This window comes from Acipenser ruthenus, chromosome 9 (genome assembly GCF_902713425.1).
Source record: "Acipenser ruthenus chromosome 9, fAciRut3.2 maternal haplotype, whole genome shotgun sequence".
In the NCBI taxonomy this organism is placed as follows: domain Eukaryota; kingdom Metazoa; phylum Chordata; class Actinopteri; order Acipenseriformes; family Acipenseridae; genus Acipenser; species Acipenser ruthenus.
The window spans coordinates 52,547,029-52,568,660 of NC_081197.1; the positions used below are offsets into that span (position 1 = coordinate 52,547,029).

The 21,632-nt window shown below is 38.8% G+C and overlaps 1 protein-coding gene across 3 annotated transcripts in view; it reads right to left on the minus strand.

Annotated features, from left to right (window-relative positions):
* LOC117405294 (AF4/FMR2 family member 3-like) overlaps positions 1-21,632 on the minus strand; it is a 70,811-nt gene that overhangs the window by 18,660 nt on the left and 30,519 nt on the right. For all 3 annotated transcript variants that reach the window (XM_034008242.3, XM_034008245.3, XM_059030230.1), the window contains one exon: positions 13,192-13,229. In XM_034008242.3, coding sequence (XP_033864133.3) covers positions 13,192-13,229 — 38 coding nt within the window. The remainder of the gene's footprint in view (positions 1-13,191; positions 13,230-21,632) is intronic.

The following is a 21,632-nucleotide window of genomic DNA, read 5'->3' on the forward strand; positions in this document are numbered from 1 at the left end:
GCCTTGAAGGGCAGTTCAGAGTCAAACCATGATGATCGCAGATTACTTTGTGTGAATCAGGCAATAGTCTAAACCCATATCTTAAATGATTTATTTGCAGTAATTAGAAGTAGTACACTAAGGACCATTCGGTAATATTTAAGTAGTATAGGTACAGTAAGTATTGCTTGGCCTAAGAGCTGATAGATCTGAATGTTTTAACATACATTTGAATCACTATTTTTGCCACTGCATAGCAATTAAACACCATTTAATTGTACAGTGTATCTTTTATTAATGATTCCATTTATGCTCTGCTCCTGTGTACTCGCATGCCTGCTTTACTAATGTATACCTAATAGCTGAACATAAGCTAGCACAAAGTAAATAAACATGACTAGCGCTATACATTTTACTCAATTAAACCATTAAACTTAACTATTTAAATCATTTATTTCTAGCAAAAAGTTATTTAAATTTAGAAACAGTAAAATAACATAATAACTTCAATGATAAATATGTCGACTATAAGTATTTTTCAAAGTCTTCAAAATGACTTCTAGTTGATACATTTCTCATAGAATTTATTACGTTTCTTTTAGTATTTTGAAATTCAACCCTATTGAGTGTTTAATAGTTAAGAATATGATGTATTTATAGTGATTGTAGCTAACAAGATACCATACATCTTCTCCACCATGCACAAGCATTCATCATATAGGTCTCAAATGTGCAGCTTTGAAACGCACATATTTTAGCAAACATGTATTTTCATTTTAAAACATGCTATATGGAGGGGGCTCCCGAGTGGCACATCCAATAAAGGCACTCCACGTGGAGTGCAGGATGCACTCTATAGTCTGGACGTCGCGAGTTCGAGTCCAGGCTATTCCACAGCCGACCGTGGACAGGAGCTCCCAGGGGGCGGAGCACAATTGGCCGAGTGTCGCCCGGGGGGAGGGAGGGTTAGGTCGGCCAGGGTGTCCTCGGCTCACCACGCACCAGCGACCCCTGTAGTCTGGCCGAGCGCCTGCGGGCTTGCCTGTAAGCTGCCCAAGAGCTGCGTTGTCCTCCGACGCTGTAGCTCTTGGGTGGCTACATGGTGAGTCTGCAGTGTGAAAAAAAAGCGGTCGGCTGACAGCACACGCTTCGGAGGACAGTGTGTGTTCGTCTTCGCCCTCCCGAGTCAGCGCAGGGGTGGTAGCGGTGAGCTGAGCTTAAAAAAATAATTGGCCATTCTAAATTGGGAGAAAATAATAAAAATAATTGGCAACGACTAAATTTATTTTTAAAAAAAAATGCTATCTGGTACAATGCCAGGTTCAGTAGCTCAGGACAAACCCCACGACGCTATTAATTAAGTAAAAACAAATTATTTTATTGATGCAGTATGCAAAGAATGAAACAAAACACATTTTGGCATTTCACCTATCTGGATTGAGGATCTCGTGCCTGGCCGTGGGACGAGGCAGGAGACCCCCTATAGCTTTGAGAATAAGAGTAATGGAAGAGGGTGACAGGGGGCGGGAGGTGGGTTTGCGAAAACGAAACAAAAGCAATGTGCAGAGTGAGTACTCGGGGTATTTATAATAGTGATGATTAATCAGTAGGGAATGAATAGGTGATAATTGAATGACGCAGCGAATGAGGGTTTGTACATCCCCCCGAACCTAAGTTATAAACTTCATTTAAATAAATATCTGTGCGCAAGCCATGCTTCTAGACTGTCTTGAACATCTTGGATCATTTCACCTAGAAGGGCAGCAGTGTGGAGTAGTGGTTAGGGCTCTGGATTCTTGACCGGAGGGTTGTGGGTTCAATCCCCAGTGGGGGACACTGCTGTTGTACCCTTGAGCAAGGTACTTTACCTAGATTGCTCCAGTAAAAACCCAACTGTATAAATGGGTAATTGTATGTAAAATAATGTGATATCTGTATAATGTAATATAATGTATAATGTGATATCTTGTAACAGTTGTAAGTCGCCCTGGATAAGGGCGTCTGCTAAGAAATAAATAATAATAATAATAATAAATTGTCCCCACCCCTTCATTTGCTTCTTTCGGTCAATAACCAATCAGCTGCTTCTCCTATTGACTGACATGCTTTCAGCCAGTAACATGCTTTGACCCAGATAACACTGCTGGGGTGAAATGAACAAGGAAGGTAAGGAGAGACTTCCTGGAGGGCCAGGCAAGCAAGCTGGGAAACTTCCTTTAACCCCGTGGGGTGCCAAGCCTAGGATTAAAAATAAAAACACATGCTTGCTATAACATGTGTTTCTTTAAAAACGGCATATTTGAGACCTATCTATGTAACCAATGGAAGTGCAAAATGGGTAAGATTTATGGAGGTATTTTGTTAGTTACCATTACTTCAAGAAAATAATACCTGAAAATCGAGTTTGTTTGTTTCAAGCAAAAGTATTTTTTTTACATTAATTGTATTGATTGTGAGTTATTTGACTTACGTGACCTTTTACCATAATGTGGCCCCCCCACCAAATAACTTGGTGCCCCCCACCAAATAACTTGGTGCCCCCCTGTAGCGCACACTCTGCCTCTGGGCCTGTGCTGCACTTTGTCCTAGTTGTTTTTTTACCAGAATTTCTGTCACATAACCAAATTACCACTAATACTAAAAACACGCACAAGATAAAACGATAGCTTATTCCCTATTTTATTCCCCGCAGCATTGTGGTAACACAGCACTGACACACATAAAATGTATCGCCACATTCTCCATTTTACGATTGACAAACGGACTGCTATGGTTGTATATTCTGCACAGTCCATCACTTGAAACATCACTACCTTGCTTATTTCCAAACAGTTGCTTATGAAGTCACTTGGGGACTACATAGCAATGGTGGAGAAAAGGTATTTGTCACAGAGAACTGAAATTTGATAGGCACCTGTGACAAGGTACTCCCCGCCCCTGTGTGTGTTTCATGTTTTGTGTTATTTTGTATTTGTATGTGTAGCTTTGGCTGAAGTGTGTGTTCAGAGGCGGAATGAGAGATGTGAATTGTGAGACAACAGAATCGATGATATTAGAAAGCAATTGCAAACTATACTTGTTTTTGTTTTGTGTCTGTTTTGTATCTGTCTATTTATTTCGTCCACTGTGCTGTTTTGGTAAAGTGTTATGTTTCTGTTTAAACTTTTTATTTTTCAATAAATCTGCGCACCAGCGCATTTATTCATACCTCAGCGCTGTCTGTGTCTGTCTCCTCTCTGGTCTGACGTGACCCACCAAGCCAATCTGTGACAGCACCATGTGAGATTCTCCACAAAGGGAGAGCTGTACACTTGTAATATACATACATGTGCATCCAATGGCATCGGTACTAACATGTTAGGCATGTCCCACACAGACAACATGAAGAATTAATAAGCCTCATATGCCTTAATAAAGCAAGAACAATGGTGTGGCATTGCTGGATTATCAGAAACCAAGAATGATAATGCTCCGATCAGCTGGTTGTAGTGCCATGAATAGGTGCAGGGGGATCAATAGATCAATTTAATTTAATAGTCATGGGCTATTTTAAGATCTTTAAAACCACATTGTATTATTTATCTCCTACAATATTTGTTGTTGGCCTTTATCATAGAAGCTTTAAAAAGAGTACCAAATAAATACAGCGATACAGCATAGCAATAACAGTATGTATGTTTAACCTCCCAGCCTTTGCTTCAAAAGCAGAAAGAATAAAATGATCTTCACCAAGAAAATGGAAGACAGCCTTCTGTTTATCTCACAGAAATGTGCGCTGTGTAAACTCAGAAATGAAGTGATTAGTCAGGGGGCTGACAGCTGTGCTAACAGAGTACCGCCAGATTCCAGTGTGCGCTTTCCAAGTGTTTGCCTAGCCAGATAAATGGAGCATCAGCAGTGTCCTACTCGACCTGCTCGTAATTAAAATAAAGCAACTTATTCATTTCCCTGCCTGTGGAATAGGTTCATTCCAAGAAAAAGTAAGCGTATTTCTCTGTAATTTTCAGAATATAATGCACACCCTTTACAATGCTGCACATTATTCTTGATTGAAATTTACAAGTGTATCTTAAATCATGACCTACACCAATACTACCCTGTTGTGCTTGCAGCTGTCAGCAAAAGCTGATTTTACAATCAATCCTTTATTTAAGAAATAATGATGTTATGGTCAAGCCTTTGAAAAAACCTAAAAAAGATTGTAAAAAAAAGTGTGCAGTTGATATATATATATATAAAATATAAATACTTCAAAATGAAATCTTTAATTTAAAGCTATAGTGATAGAGCCATATAACAGCCTTTAAAAATGAATGAAACATTGATCAAATTAAGTCTCCTATCCTAATGAACTTTAAAGAGGTTATTTTAGCTTAGCATGTTATTTATTATTTATTTATTTGACGCGACTTACAGGTGTTAAGGCTGGAACACACTTACACAGCATGGCACAGCTGGGCATTTTTGCATTGTGATACCGCTAGGCCCCGACCGTGCACATGTCAATAATATGCACTAAGCAACTGACTTTCTTCTACAATATTGTAGAAAAATTGAATGGCAGTTGTCAGTACCACACAGTAGGCTATGTACTTGAATATGATGTACAGCTTTAAGTTTTGTATCACCTAGAATTGTAGGATTGAGATATAATTACAAAAAAATATGAACACAATTTAGATCTTTTATTTAACATCATGTAATCAGTGAAAGTACAAAATGATATCGCAAAAGTCTACCACAAGCCATAATAGTATTACAGTATTTCATGTTAGATTTCGAAATGTCATATTGTTTTAATTTTTGTCAGTTTTTTGTATATGGAAAACCACAAAGCGGTATGTAATTCAATATGTTAACATAAGTTGTAATGCCCCCCCATATAATCTACTAAGTAAAGCGACGGTCACTGCGGCTAGAGTACCGTCATCTACCCTGAGTGGCGCCTGCTGGGCTTGGGTGGTTGGTGGTGGTGTGCTCGGCCCGGGCTGTGCTGACAAAACCCTGGTGGTAGGGGGTGGTGACTTTGGGCCCCAGCGATGTCGGCCCAGGGGGTTGGCTGGCTTCCCCGGGGGCTGGTGCAGCAGGTGAGCCATTTTGACTCCTGGGCTGCTCTCCGCGGCCGCCGCAGCTCCGCCTCCATCCTGGTGACATCGCACCTCGCTTCCCCTTGGCCTCTCAGCCTGACCCAGCCTCGATGTGTCCCTCGCCCTTCTCTCGCCGTCCGCCGTCCTGGTGGTGGTGTCATCTCCATCCCCGCTCAGATCCTCGCCGTCATTTCCTGCAGTGTCTGGTCTCCAATCCCACTACTCACACCAATGTAGCGCTGCGTCAGGAAATGAAGCAGGCTCACACAGGTTTTGCAGGTTCACAAATTCAGCGGTTTATTGAAAGCAGGGATTCTATACTCAGCAAGTAAAGCATGCTGCTTTCAAGCAAGTAGTATAGGAACAGCTGAGAAACATAGTGTTACACAGACTCTAAAACAGACGTACATTAAGCACACTATGGGCCATGTGCTCTGCCAAACTAAGTGTAGTCCAGCTGAACAGAGTATTCACTAGTTCTCTAATCCTTCTTCTCCTTCACACCAATGTCCTCAATCCCTTATATGCCTTCATTCAATCCATGCCCCCGGCATATCACCCACCAATCCCAAGCATGCACAAAGTACCCCACCTCCCGTCCTTGTTCTTGTAACGTTCCAAACCTTTTTGCAATGGAGTATTCCTTGTGCTGCAAGCTGAGCTCCTGGTTGGTGGAAATTCCCTCTTTTGGCGTCACTGAACACCTGTGTAGCAATTACTTGGCTCTGGGCCAAATAACAGTCTAGACTTCCGTGAACACAATTATGCACCGTTGTTGTTAAGCTGACCCAGGGTCATTACAATACTCTGCTGACAGCAAGGAACCTACTATCACTGAAGTGATAAAAATGTGTTTACCGTCAGAAATGATAAAAAGGCAAAAGGGGATAACAGTATCGTTTGATACTGTGAGGGAATAGCGATTTATGTTTACCATTTACTAAATAGGCTACAGGAAGGATACTTATCAGGAGCGATGTATAAATTGACCCTTGAAAAGGTTAAAACCATTATTGTAGTGTATAGTATAAAAGTGATTTAAATTGATTGATGTATTACTGTTCTTGATCCATCCTGCCAGAAGGTGTTACGAGACCAGGCACTCAGAGAACCGAGATATGCCGGTACAGACAGTGAGTGCGTAGTAGCAAAAGAAAAGAGAAACAGTGAAGAAAGATAGGGTCGGATGGTTAAGACATTGCGTGTAGCAATGCAAATACTGTCAAAAAATATCCACAGTTAACAATTAACGAACAGCCAGTTTCACAAAACAATGGCTGATACCAACTAAAAGGAGTAAAATAAAACTGAATATCTGACAACTGGATCCAACCGAAGTTACATAAAATGACTGGTATGTGCTATAAATAAAATACCAGAACAGTGTCTTGTTTGAAATAGCAAACTAATTCGTATTGCAAATTAATATAAATTGGAAGATATGAAGGCACCTTGTGACTGGACGGATTAAACCGTTAAGAACTTGGGTAAACCAGAATAAAGACATTCTGTGTGTTCAATGGAATGGAGATAGAAAAAAAACATTAAAGAACAATTATTTTTCACAATTTCATACTGTTTAAATAAAAGCTTTGGATTCAACCCAAGTGTCTTTATTAAACTTGTAGGGCAAGATCAAATACTTCAGGCGGTAAAATGCTGGATGATAGCCGACGGCATTGCGCCACGTATGTGTGTCCCAGCCTTTACAGGGCAGTACAGTCTTACAATGCAAGATTAATATTTAAATGCAGTATAGTTTATAGTATGTGCTACTAAAATACTACTAAAATACAATATGAACTAAGATTATAACAAGTTGTATCTACAATGACATATTAGTAGTGCAATAGTGCAAGTATAGTGCATTAGCTGAGGATCCAGTAACGTGGAGCTGAGGTCAAGCAAGTCCAGTGCATAGTAGGGGGGGCAGATCAAGAGATCTACAAGTGCCGTCTGAACAGGTAGGTATTACACATTAGCATTTAAGACAAATGCTTTGGAAGCAGGTAATAAGGTGTTGAAGCTGTGGAGAGAATTTCACATTGCTAACTTGAAGCACAAGTGTAACAAACCAACTGAAATTAAGGAATGCTTAGAAGTTTTACACCTTTTTTAAGTGTTACTACTATCTTGAATTAATTTATACAGTATTATAAATACCAAACCATTCTATATTTAGACCTGTTCAGCAGCATCAAATAGCCAGTAAATGCCTGTGAACAGTAATCTAGCCTAACCTGTTTTGCTGGGGGGTGTCAGAGTCACTGTAATAAAATCCAGGGAAGATGCGTCAATGTCCTTGACACTACACAGGAAGCAGAGACTGACAATTGTGATGAACTGTGGTGGAAGTTTTGTCATGTAGGTTAACACATTTTGACATCACCAAACTCAATTAATTTGAACTCAGACCTCCAGAGGTGACAGGCATAAGGAAACACTGAGCAACAAAGCGCCCCATGCTGGCTGGGTTTTAACATTCCCCTAAAGTAAAATGCCCTAGTGACACTACTGGTGGCTACCAATGTGTTTTGTTGGTTACCTAGGTGAGCAATCTATGAGCCAGACTCTACACAGGGGACTAAGCTCATGAAAACAAGAGGTTCACATTTTAATCAGGTTGGTCTGATGCTGTCTTCCTTGAGCAGCAGGAAGACTGCTGTTCAAAATGCTCCTCCATTCAGGCATGGCAAGTTCTATGCATCTTATTCTCCTAAAGGCAACTTCTCATCCACAGAAAACAATTAACTAAGTCCACAACATTTTCCATGTAAGGGGTGACAAAAGCCTTCTGAACTTTTAAAATTGTTAACAAAATATGTATCTCCTACTCTTTTAACTAAACATTACGTATAATAAGTTAAAATGTCCCCGTCTCTTAGGGGGTAAAACATTATCTTCAGGAAGCGTTTTTTTCAGTCCTTCCACCCAACCAGTGTTTCTCACCACAAGACAGTTCTATGTTAGAAAGGACAGAATGGTACATATTCAATGAAGGGCAGAGTATGGGCTAATATGATAATAGATCATCTCATGCAGTTTGGGTTCTTCCTGTTGAAGCTGTGCAAAATTACATCTTATAATAAGAGGATCCCTACACATGACATTAACTTATTATAAATCAGAAACAAAGACTGTACTCAGAAACTAATCACAAAACATAAAAATAGTTATTAATGCCATCAGAAACACACACTATGCAAGCGAGTGCCAAATAAGAGAAAACTAAACAGAACTTCATGTTTACCACATGTCTGTAGCTGTATTTCATGGGAAATGTAACATAGTGAAACTGCTAGCAGTGATAAGGCAAGGGCAGAGGTCCACTGAAATACTGTCACTATCAATTACAGAATGGAAAGGTCACCGGAGGCTATTTTCTGTTGTAACCCAGATACATCAAGTGCTGTTTGCATTTAATTAGCAGGCAGCTCCATTTTGAAGCAGTCTTCTATATAAAACACCAGCTGTGTACAACACACTTTGAAATACAAACTTTATATAGTTTTTAGTATGTTGTTAAGAAAGAAACGACAAGTACGTGTTAGCGAAGAGATGTGTTGAGAATAGGAGAGGGAAGGGTCCAAAATAACACCTAGGTTTCTTGCAGAAGGAGAAGAAGAAAGGAGAAGGAGAAAGACTGATAGGAGAAAGACTGATACCATCAAGGGACTACATTCTCCCCCTACATGTTAGGCAAAAACCCTTCTTGTTGCAAGATGACAAAAATTGTTGAATCGTGTTTTTGAATCACAACTGTAGCGCGATGAGGAGAAACAGTCCCTGCTGACTTTGCCTCCCGAACCCATGGGAGCATCACAGCCAATGCGGCGCTCCCTTCAGAATCCCCAGTGAAGAGCAATGGCTTCGCACCACCACGATGCGAGCCTGCGCTCCCCTGACTGTATGACTCACCCTGTACACCACATGGCTGTGCTTTAACCAGATGAGCCGCTCGGGGACCCCCTGAGAAGCAATCTTAAGTAAACATCGTACATCAACATTGACACGTCAGAATTTATGAAGAGGTTTCTGGATATTCATATCCCTGTTTGGTAACATTTTGAATTGAACCTTCATAAAGGCTTCATAACACTGCAACTCAATGAGATCTACGAAATAATACAACTTTTGCACCATTATGGTAACAAATGACAGCACATTTGACACACATTTGTTATGAATACTGATATGCATGTTGGTTTTCAAAGTGGTTGTGAAGGATTATGCATATAGTGTTATGTAGCCTTTATGAATGCACTCAAATAAATACATAAATAATGTTCAAATAAAGCATTACCCAGTGTTTTATATTGATTTCAGACATTGAATTTGCAGGCCCTATTCATGGACTTGAGCAAAAATGAGAAGCACCTGCCATCACACTGTTAAACAAGCAGCAACCTAATGTAAAAGCCTGAGCTTTGAAACATGCTTTAAAGTTATAAGTGTAAAAAGTTGTCAAGATGTTAACAATGAAAAGAAAAATGACAGGTACATTATTTAAACAGTGGGGATGTGTAACGCTATATAAAACAAAAAGTTTTGGTATCTGTGACAGGGAGGACCCTGTCGCTGGTTCTTACGTGGATGTGTGCAGCTGGGATGCGTAACAGGAGACGCGTTGACCAATTGAGCAGGTAGGCTCGCCCGGCCCTGCTGATCGGGAGGTCCTGATTGGCTGGGGGGCGTGCCCGGGGAGGCTGCGCGTAGCTCAAGAAGCGACTGCGCCACAGCTCGAGCCTTGTGTGGCAAACTTTTATTTTGATCTCTGTTGAGCATTCTTTACTAAATCTGACACTAGGGCTACCATTGCTGGTACCCTAGTGGCAGCACCTGGGTGTTCATAAATCTGCGTGCCTATGTGGCGTGTCAACACCCAGTACTCTGTGTCTGACTTATTATTATTCAGTGATGACCCGCGTTCCCCCTGTTACAGTATCCAAGTGGCATATCGGACAATACCAACTATCACCACAGTGGTATCAAGGAAAAAAAGTCTTAAAATATAAAAAATATATTTTTTTAAAACCATTTGGGGCACTTAAACAATGAAAGTCTCTGTTGACCTTTCATGTTTTACAATACACGCTAATGCATAATGTTCAGCCTGCAGTAATGACTGCCAGAAAACTATTGACTGTCATTCAGAGACTGATGGATTTAGTCCAAGTATATAATTAACAACACACTCACTGCAATTTTCTACGACAATACATGCCCCACATTGTCAGCTTGACCTCTTGCTTCTTTAATACTCAGCTCTTTCTTTGTCAAATTGAATTTGTACCTTGTTAATTAATCAATGCTCAATGTACACGCTGTGCTTTGCGTAACCAATAACGTTTTAGTTTAAAGATGTTTTTCAGTCAGCTTTTTCTTTTTCAGGGTGCTTGTGATTTTAGTAATCAGGGAAGGTGAGGGTCAATAGCATGGACTACATTCAGACAGAGCTTCCTCTTACAGCTCTAAAAGTGCACTTCAATCATGAGGAACTGTTTCCCGCATGCCCCATGCTTTGCCTGCTTAATTTCCTGGTTTCTGGAATCACGGAGGAGATCCAGTCATTTAACCTTTATTTAACCAGGAAGGTTCCATTGAAATAAAAATATTTAAGAGGGACCTGGTCATGGTATACTTACAGTATGTTTCTGATCATGGTAACTGTTTTAGTTTGTTTGAATGGGCATGTTATGATGTCATACTAACAGCACAGACCTTTTATAGGAAGCCCTGCAATGCAGATAATGAGGACTGTCTTTTAAAAAACATATTTGAGATGATTATTTTCTATGTACTCTTTCTGGGATCATTGTATTGCAGCATAGGTACATCAGCATAGACCAACATGCTAATTGAAAAAAGCCTGGCTCTGTCAGTGGAATGACAAAATAACATAATGAAAAGTTAGGAACAAGGCCATTCGGCCCATTAATGCTTGTCCAGTTCTCTTTAGGTAATTGATCCCAGGAAGAATTTCCAATGAATCAGCAGCAACACAATTACTTGGTAACCCATCGTGCCTCTTATTCTTAGCTTTAACGCAAAATGTGTCCTTTGGTCAACCCCTCGGTACATTGGCCCAACTTTTATTATTATTATTATTTATTTCTTAGCAGACGCCCTTATCCAGGGCGACTTACAATTTTACAAGATATCACATTATACATTATTTCACATTATACAGCTATCACATTATTTTTACATACAATTACCCATTTATACAGTTGGGTTTTTACTCGAGCAATCTAGGTAAAGTACCTTGCTCAAGGGTACAACAGCAGTGTCCTCCACTGGGGATTGAACCCACAACCCTCCGGTTAAGAGTCCAGAGCCCTAACCACTACTCCACACTGCTGCTTTTACATATCTAAATACCACTCAGCTATTTGAAATAGTTAATAATACTTGTAGTATATATTTTTTTAAAACATGATAGAACAAAGGCCTAGTATGTATATATGGTCATAAAATCAATGTCATCTAATAGCTATGGGGAATGGGTGACCTTACCCCCAAGGGATACTGAAGCAGTAACTCCATGTTAAGTACTCCAGCCTCAAGCCACAGAGGTTATGCCGTGTTTATAAAGCACTGAGTGGGAAGTAATTGATTCTGATCTGCACAGCTACAAAAAGGCAGCAAAACATACTGAAAATAAAACATGCCCATGGTAAGTACTCTGCAGTGAGGAGATACACAGGAAGTTCTGTACATTGCCAGAACATCTTACCACAAAAATGCTAACATATACAAAATGTCTGTATACAATGTCTTCCTCTGGAAAACAGGCTTAGGTATTCTAATACTCTAGCATCAATTCTCAATTATATTTAAATGCTAGTACCGTAACTGTAAAATACATATTTCGGTTTAGATGTCTGCATTAATTCTCCTATTGTTGGCAATGTTCTGCAGGACGTTTCAGGGCAGGATCATCAACCTGTCTGCTCTGTTCAAGGTGTAGAAATCTAGAACACATCCCTCGTTGCTGCCCAAAGGCGCTTGGTGATGGACGGTACATAGTAAACAGCATTTTAAAACGGATACACTATAAAAAAAATCTCATTATTAATAACTATTATTAAAATCACTTTATTCATTATTAATGCCCTCTAAAAACAGGGCTTTAGAATCTTGAAACTTAATTTAAAACAACAACATAAATGTTAAGAAGCCTAAGTGATTCAGACCAACATATAACATAAAACACAAAAACATTTCTTCGGTTTATAACAGCACTAATGGCTGTCATTACTTGTAGATAACTGACCTGGACTTTTGTTAAATGCCAGTAAATGCCCTTGCCTGCAGCTCGAGACACCTAACTGTTGCTGCTTTTTTTTTTTTTGACAAACTACAAGTCTACAGTAGTGAAATGAGGTTTTGTAAGTGTTAACTTGAAACATATGCCAATTTTACCAGTTTCTTTTAGTATTGCTACATATGAATAACTAAAAATAATATTGAGTAAAATAATGATTTCATTAAATATATTGGTGGTTTCATAGACCTAGAGTAACAATAATGTTGGACTACCTTACTTATTCCTAAGAAATAATAATAAATTAATAAGGTAACTTTAGGCAGTTCATAATTATGTTCATGTGAAACAGTCTGTGAAACCCTTGGATAGTTATTGCATTAAAACATCATATTACTATAAGTTATAAAAAACTCCTTTCCTAAAAGACCCCAAAACCCTCCCACTCGATTTATTAGCAGGTCTATGAGCATAAGCATTTGGAAGCGCAGCTTGGTGTGATTTTCTGTGTTAGACAAACACCCTTCTATAAAACCAAATTCTATCGTCTTGTTTAAAGTCTTTCATGTTACACAAAGGTTTCAAGTCTTAAACTTCTCTAGTGCGGTACTGTATTTGAAACAGTCAAAATGTCTGCCTAAATAAAGTAATAAGAGGTAAGAAAATATATTGTAAAGCCTTAGTTACCAACAAGATATTCCTCCATAACATCAAAAACACGACAAATTACTTATTGAATTTAATAATCCTAAATGGCTTGTGCTAATCTGAATGGCAAAATGAAGGAGCTGAGTAATTAGGTTATCTGTGTGGTCATACAATGTTTAAATGAATACAGTGAATGAAAGAAGAACATACCTGTCGGGAATGACCTGAAGAACCGACCCCTTTGACACCTGAATAAAGAAGAAGTGACAGATTACACATTTTCCACTTCAATGGGGAATAAATTGAGTTAAGCTACTGTATCTATGGGCTATATTCATACAATATAAATGTGTCTGTATATTCACAGGGTATTGTGCCCCCTACTACCTCTGTTACTAATACTGTTGGTATATTTGTTACAGTAAAAGTTTGAATCTGGTAAATCCAAGTAAGGTGGTAAATGTCCAGAATTATGAAGAAATATATTGCTTTTCGGACATTTACTGGTTAGTGTTATGATTTACCTAATCTTATTGGTAAATGTCCGGAATTATGAAGAAATATATTGCTTTTAGACATTTACCGAAGCTTATTGGTAAAGGCACTTCGTTATTCTTGAGATATACTTTCTGATACTGGAAATGATGAGTGGGACAGTTTTTAAAAGAATAAGGGCCAGTTTCTGGCCCTTAAGGAAACATGCATCCCCCCCTGAGAACACTGCTGCTCCAGCTGCTCTCTCCTCTCTCTATCTCCTCTCTAAGTCTCATTGCTCCTCGGGACGAGGCCGGGGAACTGGATTCCAACTTTCTCCATCCTGGAACTTCTCAATACCCTCTGCTCTCTCCTCCATCTCGTCAGCACTTTTGAATTGCATTCTCACTGCAATCTCCGCGCCCTTTCCCCAACTTCCATTACTTCCTGTGGTCTCTTCCTTCGTCCCCCTATTGACTCATTCTCACAGCTTTCAGCAGACTTGGCCACCATGACATTTTCTTCACTCTCTCACTGCAACTCTGCACTCCTTCTGTCCTATCGTCTCCCGCTCTGCTCGCTCCTCCCCATCCCCAGCCCTGGCCATTCTCTACACCCTGCTCATCCTGTAATGAGCTGTGCACTGCTGAGAGGAGATGGAAGAGATCCCAGCTACCCTCTGATCTAGACCACTACCGCTCCCTCCTCTCCTCCTTCTCGACAGCCCTCACCTCTGCCAAACACTCCTACTATCAATCTATCATCCTGTCCTCCACTAACAACCTCTGGCGACTTTTCTCCACCTTTTCCTCCCTCCTCAAACCCCCACCCCCAATGAGTCTGCTGCTGAAACTACCATTGCGTATCTCAAACTGTAAAGTCAGTAAGTCGTGGTTTCAGAAGAAGTAGATTTATCTGCCCTCATCACCGGAAGCTAGAAGTACGGTAATATCCAAAGCACCACTAGGGGAAGAAAAAAAAATTTTGTAGATGCTTTACATGTTACATATGTTTCTCAGAAATTGTTCAATGTGTGGTCAGTTGGAATCCAAATAACTGCTGCACAGGAAGTCAATTTATAGTGAGGTGGCAGTATATGTAGGAACTTGGGCACAAGTTGTTGTGTGGAAAGGGTTTTTAAGACTTGGTTATTACACTTTTAAAGAGAGGAGAGCACACATCTCATATATGAGAGGACACATCTAATACTGTTACTTCAGTAATACATAGGTTAATAACTCATATTACACCTCAGGAAATTATTAAAATTAAAAAATAAAGGGGTGGCCTGGCAGGCTCTGAACTAATATTTTATGTGATTAGTGGTTATAATGGTCTGCCTGAAATTGCACAGTTAATAGGATAAGTGACCCTCTGTCATTAACAAGTGCTGTGTCTGCTGTTTGTAGAGCCTGGAGCACATTGCTGTACGTGGCCGGCAAGCATTTTTAAAAGCTTTGTCATTTCTTATTCCTCTGGGTTTTATCTTTTCTGTTTCCCCTCTCCTTTGACTTTCTTCCTCCACAGCTCAATTTATCACTACTGCCAATCGCCTAATACCATCTCTACAACTTTTGGTTTTAACCGATCATAACCGAAAAAAACACCAATATCAAGACCTATTTAGAAAATCCATTTTTTATTTTTTTAAACCGCTAAACCTGTGTTTTGGCAATATATTTTAAATAATGTCAATCTTGCACTTCTCTCTTTCTACATAAAGAAAACGACTTTCATAAGGTTGGCAGTGTGCAAAGACATAGCTACTGACCAATCATCAATTTTTATGGTGTTTATTCAGTGATGAACTGAAAAGGTTATTGTAAATATAAAAATGCTGTACAGTTATGCTTTACTAATGCATAGTTAAGTTTTTCTTCTTCTTCTTCTACTTACATAAATATCAAACTTAAATTGTGATGAATGTTTAATTTTAGGAAAAAATGTAAATAACTTCTTGAATGCTGAGAATAATTTCTACAGTACGCTATAGCTATAGTGTGGGCTGAAAAAAAACCATGAACTTTAGTGTGATAGATATGCGGGCGGTAATGGGCATAAAACAAAATCTGTTACTTCTCACAATTCTCCTATTCAAAATGCATTGCAGGAATCCGAAATGTGAACATTCTCACTTCAGCACAGTAAGTTAACCTTTGTATAAATATTAGTGAAACGTACATGCAATTTAATATAGAAACTGAAAATGTTTGTGTTTGAGTGGTGTTTATTTTTAATATCCAAAAATAACCGATTTTGCCAAATGATAATAAAACTGAAAAAAAAAACCCTGAACTAAACAAAAAATACAAACCCGAAAAATGCAAGCCCTATCTACAACCATGGAGGACCCCTGTTCTTTTTGACTTATTTTTCACATTGGTATATATGAAATTATATATGAAATACTTCAAAAAAGAAAACTTTCACACCTTCCAAGAAATATGTTTTTAGTACCAAAAATATCCTAAATTAGTTACTTTTTTTTTTCAACTGCGTGCTATATAACTGGTATTTCCATGTGTTTTTCATGGTGATGATCATCACGTTTCACAAATGTATGGATTTTGGCATATTCCTAAAGACAACTATAGAAAATAATTAATTTTTTTACAATAATACAAATAAAATATAATCACAGAATAATAAAACATGTCCATGTACAACATATCATATGTTGTAGTGAACCACCTTAATGTAAGTGAGCATTTTCTAGTCAAGCTTTGCCTGACATCCACGTAGGCCTTTCGAACCAGGTAACTCTTCACACATCGCTGGAAGAGGCAGCTTTAGAGTGCTGGGAGTCTGCTGTGACTCCTTCATTAGGTAACTCATTGGGTGATTCAGATGAGTAAGGAACATCACCTTGAGGGTAGCCTTAAATTATGACTTAAACAGCAGTATGTATCTGACAGACAGTTTCAGCATTTAATATATAGTTGCTGACAAAACAAAACAAAATAGGTGTTTTTTTTTTTGTATAATATTACAATTATATATAAATGCATGTTTAAAATGTTGATCTGAAAAAAATATATACAAATCTTTGGGCTTTAAAAGAGGAGGCGTAGCTTCCCCCAGTACAGATATACTGTAACACACAGAAATTCACTGTGGTCGATCACTTTTCTCAGTGCTTCACTAACTTTTAAAACAGCGTAAACCCCAGTTGTCCCCATTCCAACCACATTCACACATGACTGGAATGGAGGCAGCCATGAGTTATGCGACAGGGACTGTGACAGAGATCCTTTGTGAGGTTTGTTTATCCAAACTGAACAGCAGGGAGATTCTACTTGTCCTATAATTTGTGGTATGAATTACAGTGAAATCATTTATGTATCACTTAAAGGGACTGCTCAATATAGTGACAATAAGTGGAGTTGACTCAGAGTTAACCTGGCAAGATAAGCTTAAAACACAGAATAAGTGTTGATACAACAAATATTCATATTTTACTGAAGCACTAGGTATGCATTTATTACTATATTGTTAACAAAAGCTAATATTTTTAATATGTAGTCTATACTGTACATGTAAAACATACTGTAGTTATCATAATATAAGAAAGCCGTAAATATGCACATTAAATATTTTCAGACAGTCACAAGAATAAAATAATCTTAATTTACAAAAAACTTGGCAATTTGAACCTACAGTATTTATTAAATGAAACTATTTTCCCATCTAAGCCCCTGTAATATCTTGACAACACAAACTGCACACTTGTAAGTCTGTAGCAGTCTTGCCTTTCACAGTGCACTTGCCTTGTGAAGAAAAAAAACTATGAAAGTACATCAAAATACTAATGGAAAAGAAATCAAACAGGAGAAACAAATGAATTGGCTCATAAATTGAAAGTGTAGAAAAAAAGTATCATGGTAAGTTAGATAAATTGCTCAATTTCGCTGCCTGTGGGAGGCACAGCACAAAGGGACAGGTCTGTCTGGACAGAATAGGTTATTGATACATTTAGGGCATAGGCTTGCTGATCTGTGTACAAATCCTTTATCATTTATGAAAAATCTCAGTTTTGCCCCCCGTTGACATGAAAGGAAAGAGGAATGTTGGCTGCCTGCCGTAATCATTTTCATCTTCCTGCACCCCACCCCTAACCCCCAGGAGATTGCACATTTTTTCATTCTCTTTTTATTACAGCAAACTGGTGCTCACTGGCATAATCAACATCCATTCATGTTTGTGCAGGGACCGGATGAGCTAGTGAGAATACCAGCACAGAACTGGTTGGGATGGCATTGAAAATTATTTTAATATTGTCGTGCTACTTTCTGGCTTGAAGATTGAATTTTAGATTCCAAAAAGAAATGGAAAAACAAACATCTTAGGATAAGAAAATAGGTTGTGACACTACTGACGGATACAGTACAGGATTAACAACACCTGCCTTAACATATTCAATAGGGTATACAGCTACAACATGGTATACAGCTACAAAAGCACTAATTCAACATGACAAGTGTATTGTGTTGAAATTGGACTGGAATAAAATGTGACGATACTTCAATGATTTCCACCTCTAATTCTATCCTGTAAGTTGGGGGTGAAATCCGCAACAGTCTGTTATCCAGAGCGGTGGAGCCATCACTTTTGAGACTGACAAATGATCTTCTACTATCAGCCCTCTATCAAAGTCTGTCTCACTTGTAACAGGGGATACAGTCATTATACTGTATACCATAGAAAGCATGGCAGTACAGTAGTGTATATTAAAAGGCTGTTTCCAAAATCCTTTACAGAAAAGCAACTCCGCTGTCAGGAGTTACAGGCGTTGCATAGCAAACTATCAGAATTTATCTTTATAGGTTGATCAGAAAGTTGCAAAACTCAGTCAATATCATTTGTAAAAATGTCAAAAGCTGTTGATAAGTGGTCATTTTTAAATAGTGTGTCTTTTTCAATCTATTCTTTTGCAGTAATAGTCCAAACATTTTTAAATGTAACCATTAGCCTGTCCACCTGCAACACTCCCACCCACCTGCTCCAAGTGGATTTAAAAATGAAATCCGTAAGAACTCACAAGCAGAGCAAATGTGATGTTTCTTAAATCCAATGGGAATAGAGTGTTGCAGGAGGGGACAGGTTAATGGTTAAACTTTGGTGTACCAGCTGAACTTAGAGAGAAGACATTTTGGGAGGCATTTTGAGGTAAAAAAGACACCAGGATGAGATGACTGAAGCAGTTAATGATATACAAGGTGAATCTAAACAGGAAGAAAAATACAATTCCAAGAGCCTCTAACAGGAAACTAGCCTTTTAACTGCCACTAAGATTGAACATTTGTGTTCTTAAAAATGGCATTTTTACATTGTTCTTTAAAAACTTTGGTAAAGCGTTTTACAACCAGTACTTAACATAGGAAAAACATAGATCTTCAAACAGGGAAATCTGTAGCAACTGAGGAGTTCAAGACAAGACTTGTCAGAGGCACTGAAAAGGTTCTAGTAAATTGTGCTTTATAGTGCTGTACTTTCAGAGACTTTCATGGTGAAGAAAATACATAAAAAAAGAAAAGCTACCCTACTCAAAAATAATGAAATCAGAGAAAATGGCACCACACTTTTAAACTGACGTTTCAATTGGATTACAGAAATTTGAAAGTGCACTTCTTATGTTAAATTGTAGTAACAACATAGTAAGTGACTGAACCCTGCAGGTATCTGTCCCAATTGAATGCATTTTTATCTCCAGTTGTGTTTTATGCATGCTGGTAGGGACAAAATGGATTCAATTGGCTCCAGGCACTGGCAGTTTAATTGGTCAGTTTATAGGAATGGTAATACATTTAGAAAAGAGTCACCCACACACACACTGTCCATCCCCCCATCTTAATGATAACTTAGTGATAAAGAAATAGACTTATGGTAATGCAAAATGCAGATTTAGGTAATGCAAACAGTCATGCATGGGTATAGCCTAACAAATATGCTTCCCCACTTCACTTATTCACAATCAGCTAGACCAGTTAGTAAGCATGAGACTCATACAGAACTTACATACAGTAATAGGATATATGGAAATGTAGGTGATACAGTATCCGTTTAACCTACACCAGTTTTCATTTATCACTGATTTTTGGGCTTTAAACCTGTATTACAAATTTAATCTAGCAGTCGGCAAAATACCACCCAGACTGACTCTCTGTCCTGTGCATTTCAGAATATTAAAGGAATGCAGGCACACACACCAGGGAGTCAACTCATATCAATCCCATAGGATGCGAAGGCAAGGCTGACAGGATGAAATTATAGCCGTGTGTTACAAAGGGCTCATTTACTCAGAGTTGGCAGCCTCAATGCTGATTTAGTCGGTGTGTAATACATTTTCAGATCCACAGGCAACCACAATTAAGAGTCATAGAGAAAACCAAGCAGTGGAGCTGAGAGTTTTGGTTCTTAAATGAATCCAACTGTTAATTTTAATAGCCACTTGATTTGCTTCGTAGACTACTGATACAGACGTGCTCAAATTTGTTGGTACCCTTACAGCTCATTTAAATAATGCTTCATTCCTCCTTAAAAGTGATGAAATTAAAAGCTATTTTATCATGTATACTTGCATGCCTTTGGAATGTCATAGAATAAAGCAAAGAAGCTGTGAAAAGAGATGAATTATTGCTTATTCTACAAAGATATTCTAAAATGGCCTGGACACATTTGTTGGTACCCCTTAGAAAAGATAATAAATAATTGGATTATAGTGATATTTCAAACTAATTAGTTTCTTTAATTAGTATCACACATGTCTCCAATCTTTCAGCCTATTTAAATGAAGAAAAGTAGTCACTGTGCTGTTTGGTATCATTGTGTGCACCACACTGAACATGGACCAGAGAAAGCAAAGGAGAGAGTTGTCTGAAGAGATCAGAAAGAAAATAATAGACAAGCATGGTAAAGGTAAAGGCTACAAGACCATCTCCAAGCAGCTTGATGTTCCTGTGACAACAGTTGCAAATATTATTAAGAAGTTTAAGGTCCATGGAACTGTAGCCAACCTCCCTGGGCGTGGCCGCAAGAGGAAAATCGACCCCAGATTGAACAGAAGGATAGTGCGAATGGTAGAAAAAGAACCAAGGATAACTGCCAAAGAGATACAAGCTGAATTCCAAGGTGAAGGTACGTCAGTTTCTGATCGCACCATCCGTCGCTTTTTGAGCGAAAGTGGGCTCCATGGAAGAAGACCCAGGAGGACTCCACTTTTGAAAGAAAAACATAAAAAAGCCAGACTGGAATTTGCTAAAATGCATATTGACAAGCCACAATCCTTCTGGGAGAATGCCCTTTGGACAGATGAGTCAAAACTGGAGCTTTTTGGCAAGTCACATCAGCTCTATGTTCACAGATGAAAAAATTAAGCTTTCAAAGAAAAGAACACCATACCTACAGTAAAACATGGAGGAGGCTCGGTTATGTTTTGGGGCTGCTTTGCTGCGCCTGGCACAGGGTGCCTTGAATCTGTGCAGGGCAAAATGAAATCTCAAGACTATCAAGGCATTCTGGAGCGAAACGTACTGCCCAGTGTCAGAAAGCTCTGTCTCAGTCGCAGGTCATGGGTCCTCCAACAGGATAATGACCCAAAACACACAGCTAAAAGCACCCAAGAATGGATAAGAACAAAACATTGGACTATTCTGAAGTGGCCTTCTATGAGTCCTGATCTGAATCCTATCGAACATCTATGGAAAAAGCTGAAACTTGCAGTCTGGAGAAGGCACCCATCAAACCTGAGACAGCTGGAGCAGTTTGCTCAGGAAGAGTGGGCCAAACTACCTGTTAACAGGTGCAGAAGTCTCATTGAGAGCTACAGAAAACGTTTGATTGCAGTGATTGCCTCTAAAGGTTGTGCAACAAAATATTAGGTTAGCGGTCCCATCATTTTTGTCCATGCCATTTTCATTTGTTTTATTATTTACAATATTATGTTGAATAAAAAATCAAAAGCAAAGTCTGATTTCTATTAAATATGGAATAAACAATGGTGGATGCCAATTACTTTTGTCAGTTTCAAGTTATTTCAGAGAAAATTGTGCATTCTTTATTTTCTGTGGAGGGGTACCAAATTTGAGCACGTCTGTACATACAGCACAGGGGACTTTGAGATATCAGAAGCTGACTGGCAAGCTGACAGCCTAACGCCACTCCATCTGGCTGTCAACAGC